A 7562-nucleotide genomic window follows, 5' to 3' on the forward strand; every position below is an offset into this window, starting at 1 on the left:
CCAAAATGACCTTCAGGAGAACCAAAATGACCTTCAGAAGAAAGGTTTCTCTGTTTCATCAGCTGCTTAGCTGTCACTGGGCATCCCATCCCAGATTCTTGCTCTGACCCGGTTAATTTAGGTTTGCAGAGACTCGTTTCTCAAGGCTTTACCAGTCAGGAATGAGACCCCAGTGAGGATGAGGTACCGGTCACCGCTATTGTAGCCCTGTGACTCCCACCATTGGGTTGGGGTCTAGACCCTGAAGACATCACCTTCTGCCAGCCACTTCTCCATGAGACTGGGGGTCCAGTTTCAATGGCGCACTGGGCTGGGGAGGCCGTACCTCCCTCTGCCTTTCCATGTACCTTCAGATGAAGAAGTTTCAAATGACTGCTTTATCACCTTTCTTATCTGGAGGAATCTCTCACTAGATATTTTATTTAAATCTCTAGAGGAGGAACATAGAACATTTTACAAATTGATCACTAACTAAAAGTCTAATAAAAGCCCCAAATGAATGATTCAGATAAAGCTAGCACAACTTAATGATGGCACACGTGGCTTTCAAAGAAAAATTCTAAGATGTATTTTTCTTGCATTGTTTTATCCTGGTTAAGTGGACATTTCTGGAAATTATGGACAGGATTATCGAGGATGGTGGAGTCCATGCTTGTCATGTATTTCTTCTTAGGGAAAATTACTCATCTCCACACATACGCCCATCCCTATACAGTACGGCACTAAAAATGTTCCTTTCTATTACTAAGCAGAGAGTCTGGAACAACTTTTGTCTTTAGTTAATTACATTTGAATTTTAAGATACACAAACTTTTAACTTTCAAGAACAATTGAATTTTAGAAACTTTGGGACTTTTGAAGGAAAACGATGTAAATATAGCTCAGATTTATTGGGCTCTGGCGTATATACATAAAACATTTCCTATATTCTTTCAGAGGTCTTGGGGGCAAAATTGTTCATCAATCATGTAACTAGAATTAAGATTTGGGTTGTATAAATAGCATTCCCTCTCCATTTCATTACCTAATTCTAAAATTTAACTTAAACTATACTCTATAACTTTCTCATTCTATTACTTAGCTCTTTCACAGATTACATCCTATCTCCTTTAAAATTTATTTGGGAAAATGTCCCATTTACCTACCTGCTTTCCTGTTCCTCTGCCCCCATTCTCTCTAAACGCCAAATAGGTTAGTCTTCAGGGGCATTTTGCTAGCCCTTGTGAAAGAGTTGCCTTCGAGCAACTCTCTGAATACTCTTTCACTGACACTTTCACCTACATTTTCTATTTGAAAATCCCCTACCTGCCTCCTTTCTTTCTGACAATAACTAGGTCTAGACACTAATCAATACCCTTTAAGAACAGTCTGTTCCCTTATACTTTTTTTTTTTTTTTTTTTGTTTTTTGTGGTACGTGGGCCTCTCACTGCTGTGGCCTCTCCCGTTGCGGAGCACAGGCTCCGGACGCACAGGCTCAGCGGCCATGGCTCACGGGCCCAGCCGCTCCGCAGCACGTGGGATCCTCCCGGACCGGGTCATGAACCCGTGTCCCCTGCATCGGCAGGCGGACTCTCAACCACTGCGCCACCAGGGAAGCCCTCCCTTATACTTTTAACTAATCACATTGGTCATAGGCTGCCCTTAAAACATATGATTGGAAAATATTTTTCAAAGAGAAAAATATTTTGCTAAATATTCTAAATAGAAAGGTGAAGTGGGATTTTCACACAACCAGATAGGTGATGTCTATCTCAGAAAGATGAGTTTTCATCGACTTCTGAGGAGTGGAAGGTGGCTTTTTTACAATCTAAACAATCTTATTTCATTGAAAGCCATCTTATTTTCCTCTCTCAGCCAATCTGACCTGGTCATCTCTAGTGTAAAATGCAACGTTCTGGTCAAGTTGATTGTCATCTGAAACACATGCAGAATCAACTCAAACAGCTGATAGAAAACTCAGTACTTTTTACAAGTAGATCCAAAATGATTCTACCTTTTTTCAACTTCCCTTCAGAGGGAGTTCTTTTTACTTGTTTTGGTTTTTTCCCACTTATTTCTTATGACTACCACAGTCATTCTTAACAGAGGCAGTATCACCTCCAAGAGGACAAAACTGGGTCTTGGGGAGGCAAAAGAAAACTTATTTTTGTGTGTTAAGCACAGATAGCCATACCAGATACACAGTACATCTGTGGTATTAAAATTTTCTGGGGAGCAATTGTGGGGGGAAAAGACTAAAAAGAATCCTTGCAGAAGTCAACAATGAAAAAAAAAGATTGGGAAACATTGATCAGGAGATCAATGATCTAGCAGATCAGTCTTACAACTGGTACCTCCTCCCTCTTCTACATTTCACCTGTCTTTTCAACTTGCCTTGAATCACCTTGCATGATTCTGTTCACGTTTTCTGGGTCTGTCTACAGTTCCTTTCCTGGTCTCCCCAGTTCTGTTCCCCCTCTCATCCGATCCACTTCTGTTGCCCTCTCATCCGATCCACTTCCGTTGCCCTCTCATCCGATCCACTTCCGTTGCCCTCTCATCCGATCCACTTCTGTTGCCCTCTCATCCGATCCACTGGGGCCTCACCTCCATGTTCTACATCCTCAGTGAACCATCTCCCCCTCGAGCTATGCCTCTGTTGGGAGTTAGTGTGGTTCCCCCTCCTGGATTCTGTAGGTCAACCCCGTCATTGCCCCTGTGTGGGAATGCTCGTTAGCCGAGGAGCCGGATTGGGGGATGTTCCTGTCCAACGGAAGTTGTGTTATATCTTTAGTATACGAAGAGATTGAATTCAGCCAACTCATCTTCGGAGGAGACTTCCTCAGCGACAGCTACTTCGGGGGCCGTCTGCGCGGTCAGATCGCCACGGAGGAGTTGCACTTTGGGGAAGGGGTCCACCGGAAAGCCTTCCGCAGCAAAGTGATGCAGGGCCTCACGCCAGTCTTCAAGCCCGGCCACACCTGTGTGCTCAAGGTGCACAACGCCGTTGCCTACGGGACCAGAAACAATGATGAGCTCATTCAGAGGAACTACAAACTCGCCGCCCAGGTGGGTCCAACTGGCCTGAAAGTGCTGCTTGAGGTGTGAGACGGACCCATGATACCCTGAGATGAAAATCAGACTCAGAATCGATGGGGGTGTCTCCAAGAGGGTGTCTCTCTCCCTCTGGGGTATGTTTATGAGGGAGTCACTAGATTGAGGCTAAATGCTGGAGATCACATCTCAGCCTCTGAATGATTTCTTGGCCTCGTGCCAGCCAGTTGGGACTAGTCTATGTCTGGGGGCACCTCACCAGTTCCTACCTGGGCTGGGATCACTTCTAGGAATGCTTCCTAGGAAGCCCCATCAGACCCCTAGGGGTTTGAATCTACCTGGACTCAGAATGACATGGGAAGTGGGGTGTCCAAATTACAATGGATGCCAGGATTCCCAGGGATCCTCAAGGACAGCCAAAATCAACGGTAGTTTCCGGAGTGTTTCGGTTTGTTTTAGGGAAGAGGAAGGAGGGTGGGAATATTCAGAAGGGTTAACGTTTGTCCTGTTTCCTGCCTTCCTGAGTTAGGTTCAATGTCCACCCATCAGCTATGAAGGGAGATTGACCCAAGTCTCTACCTAAGTTCCCTCCTGTGTTACTAAGTCGTAGGACCCTTGAGGCAAGAGGGGAGGGGAGGAAAACACGATCTTCTCCCCCTGCATCACCACCCCTCCCCCACCCCCATCCATGCTTTTCACTCCATGCCAGCACTGGCCAAGCTTTCAGGAGAGCTGGGTCTAGCTCTTTCACAAACTAGGTGCATTCTGAATTTTTTTTTTAACCTATAAAATGAATAAGCTAGACTCAGATGAGTCTCTTGGGTGCTCTCAAACACTGTCCCTCCACGGTCATCTCAGATGTGGCAATGCCGTGTGGGACTTGGTACTCGTGAAGACAACCCCTCTTATCTGAGCATAGGATTTTGCCAATTGTACTCCTTTCTCCTCCTTCTTTGCTCTTCTCTTTCACTGAATATTCCTTCCATTTCAAGTGCCATCTGGCCCAGTCATGGAAAATCCCCCAGACTCCAGACTTCCACTTAGGAAAAGCAAACTGGATTCTGCTTTCCACTCTGTAGGGCTTTTCTAAACCAACAGTCTTGGCAAGGTGTTCATTACTTACAACTCAAGTTACACCTTTGAAGAAGAACCTCAGATGGGATAGCTTATGGGAAATCCAACAGTCCCCGTGCTCTATCTGACATCCTGCCCAGGGACCAGTCCCCTTAGCTCAGGGGTGAACTTCAGCCATGCGGGTTCTAGAAATTTCATAGTTCAGGGACACCTAGCCCTAGAGACCACTTGACCTTCACCCGGATGGTTCCTTCAGATCTCAGAGCTCCTCTGCAAGTGGCCAACTGTAGGCCACATTCACTGTTGTTTCTGTGCCCCCAGCGAAGGGATGGGTTTGGAAATCCATTGGCTTAACCTATATTGGGAAATTTGAGCCTTACCGGGCAATGCTCTCTGAATTTCTTCTAATCACTGGGCTTTCCCATGTACTTCGGTGATCTAGGAGTGCTACGTTCAAAATACCGCCAGATACTATGCCAAGATCTATGCTGCTGAAGCACAGCCTCTGGAAGGCTTTGGAGAAGTGCCAGAGTAAGTATGATTCCCTCTTGTGTCCCCCCCCTCTAATTTGTTGGGGACTTGCGGGGCACTGAGGGATGAGAGGGTGAGAAGAAACAGTAGGACACACATTTCAACTGGTGTCTGTCTGTAAGCTCTAAGAGGGCACACACAGCTGCTATCCTTTTCTTCAGAGTCACCAGAGGCTTGCAGAAAAAGACTTGCTAGATATTTCAGTAAATGTGTATGTATGGAATAATTAAATAAATGCACATACCATGTTAAATAGAAAATGTATCTACTCTCATGGGTGTTACATTGTCTAAACCATAAACAAATAGAACAGGAGTCCTGTGATGAAAATAAATATGGTGGTGTGTCAGGGAAGAAGGAGCTGGGTGATCAGGAACATAGGAGCATAGCACCCGATTCCTGGAACCCTACAGAGGTAAACTACACTGACTTTTATCCACTCGTTGACTAAATGTCGATTGGCACAAGCATATGTTGGGGTGTATGGAGCTTGTATTTACTGATCTGCTTATCTGGTTGAGATCATAAATGGGAAGAGAAAAGGCTGTGCCAGCGCACGTTGGAAACTTCAGACAGACCAGTCATTTACATATGAGTAGAAACTGGGAAAGGAGAGGAAAGAAGGAAGGGACTCTTGTCTGCATTATCTCTGTTAACTCACGAAATGGAAAAAAAAAACAACCCTGAGGTGGTATGTTGGACACACCATGTATAAAGTCTAATGCTTGCTGTTCTTCTCCAAGAAATGCTTAACATACTTCGTATACAAACAGTTCTCAGCAACTTCAAGAAAAATTAACATAATGCAAAGAAAACCACTTTCAATTGTGTTTCTGTTAAGTACGCTAAGACGGCAATCTGGACTGGGTTGTCATGAGAACTCGTCCTGTTCTTGCTTCTCCAGCCCCCTCTTCCTGCTCTGTCCTCTTCAGTTCCTCCTTGAGGAGGAAGAATCCACCCGTAATCAGTCCACCAGGCGTGGAACCACAGCGCCCTCCCGCAGGGGCACACCCAAGCTTTGTGCAGCTCGACTCATTACACAACTTGGGGGCTTTTCTAAGGAAAAGAACACAGTTATGAATATCAAGACGTGTCCAGGGGCTTGGAAAGGGTCTGTGCGGGTGAAGGACAAGGGCTTAATCAGCTTCCGAGTAAATCTGTCACCACCCTGGAGACAGATGAGGATGTTTTGGTATCCAAATACATTTCCTTCCTTACTGTGGGAGGATTTGTGAACTCATGGACGAGGACAGTACGTGGAGGGATAAGGGTCCAAAAAAGGGCATCTGTGCCTGATTCCATGTTCACTGAACCAAAATCAGGATCCCATACTGGAAACACACAGCATTCTTTTTTTTTTTTTTTTAAACTTTAAAAACTTTTGAAACAAAAGTTGGTACAACACCTGTATATTCTGCACCTCATTGACCAACTGTTAATAGTTAATTCAATATTCTTTCTGTAGATTCTGTGTACATATTCCTATATAACCACAACAGCTATCAAAACCAACACATTTAACATTGCTATAGTATCACCTAACATCCAATTTATATTAAAATTTCCCCTATTATTCCAAAAACACCCTTTTTACTAGAGGAACTGTAACTTATCATTCATTCCAGGACACTTAAAAAATTATGTATAAAACTTAAAGTAAAAATAGACATCTTAAGTGCATAGCTCTGAATATTTACATATAGCTATGTCTAAGAGACTGCTACGCCAAACAAGGGGGTCTCTTAATTATGCCGGGACAACAGGTATAATCAGGACTGATTGCTTCCTTGTGAAACGATGCATATTACATCTTTTTGGCAAGAAGACTGTCAGTGATATACTGTGTCACATCAGAAGACACATTTCTGTTTGAACCATTCCTGGCGACGATAGGTTTGAATATTGGTTAAGGTGAACATAACCAGTTTTCAAGTTTTGTCTATAAGCCCCGTCTTCCCCAGTGTAGAAACTTACCGGAGGCCCTTTCAGGTAAATTAATTCCATTCAGTGAGTTCATATTTGTAAAATGTCTCATCTCCTTCCTCCTCTGCCCTCTTAGGGCCGGGGCTCTTTGCAGAGCGAGCCACTTGCACTGTGGCTTCCTGTCAGGCAGTTCACAGGCTTTTTTTTTTCTCCTGCAACTGGCCAGGCTGTGTCCCCCTGTAAGCAGGAAGCATGGAGAGTGTGGAGTGGCCCACAGTTCAGCTGTCAAGGGGCACCACGGAGTGGATTGTAGTCACTTCTCTGTCGTTAACTATCATTATAGCTGAACCCTTCTTCCGGGTGGTGTAGCCTCACCGCAGGCTTTTCGCCGATAGTTGATTCCCACGAACACACTCAGGGCACAGCATGTGGTCCCCCCAGGTGTTGGGTGGAAAATTGCCAGCAGGAAGGGAGAAGAGTGCAGAGCCCCTCCTCGGTTTTTCAAGAACCCAAGCCTGTCCGGCATGAAACTGTAATGAGCCCAGCCCTAGTGGGGGAGCAGGGAGACTTCGCCCGTGGACCACGCACCACCTGACCACACTGGCCTCCTGTGATTCCACTGAGTCTGTCTTCTCGGCCCGGCTACAGTTCTGCTCCAGGAAGCAAGCACAGCCTCTGGGTCAGCAGTTGACATGACGGTATTAACTCCCTCAAGGAGAGCAGTAGGTCTTCAAGGGCGGGTGCCCCCTCCTCAGGAGGAGCAGCCATTTTAAGAGAATTGGTCCCATCAAAAGACATCTTTTTATCAGCACTTTCCAGAGGTAGCTCCCCCTTGTCTATCTTTTATCTTCGGCATGCTGATAGGATCCTGGCCTCTTCTGCTGTGGCAGGAATGCTTTTGGAGGAAGGTGAACAGCTCACAGGGCTGCTTCTGTCCGTCTCACTTCCGGCCTCTGGTTCTTGGTGGTAATCGCTGGCGCCAAGCCTGCAAAACGTCTTG

The 7562-nt window shown here is 45.5% G+C and overlaps 1 protein-coding gene and 1 pseudogene across 6 annotated transcripts in view; one reads left to right on the forward strand and one right to left on the reverse strand.

Moving 5' to 3' along the window:
• Positions 1–7562, forward strand: part of LOC112406197 (alpha-protein kinase 2-like) — an 87437-nt gene that overhangs the window by 50024 nt on the left and 29851 nt on the right. For 4 of the 6 annotated variants that reach the window (XM_024754930.1, XM_024754927.1, XM_024754929.1 and 1 more), the window contains 2 exons: positions 2775–3049; positions 4551–4639. In XM_024754930.1, coding sequence (XP_024610698.1) covers positions 2775–3049; positions 4551–4639 — 364 coding nt within the window. Of the gene's footprint in view, positions 1–2774; positions 3050–4550; positions 4640–7562 lie in introns of those variants that run through there. The other 2 variants (XM_024754932.1, XM_024754931.1) reach the window with 2 other exon arrangements.
• The window catches only part of LOC112406117 (developmental pluripotency-associated protein 4 pseudogene), a 5093-nt pseudogene continuing 4464 nt past the window's right edge, over positions 6934–7562 (reverse strand).

This window comes from Neophocaena asiaeorientalis, unplaced genomic scaffold (assembly GCF_003031525.2).
Source record: "Neophocaena asiaeorientalis asiaeorientalis breed wild unplaced genomic scaffold, Neophocaena_asiaeorientalis_V1.1 scaffold124, whole genome shotgun sequence".
NCBI lineage: Eukaryota > Metazoa > Chordata > Mammalia > Artiodactyla > Phocoenidae > Neophocaena > Neophocaena asiaeorientalis.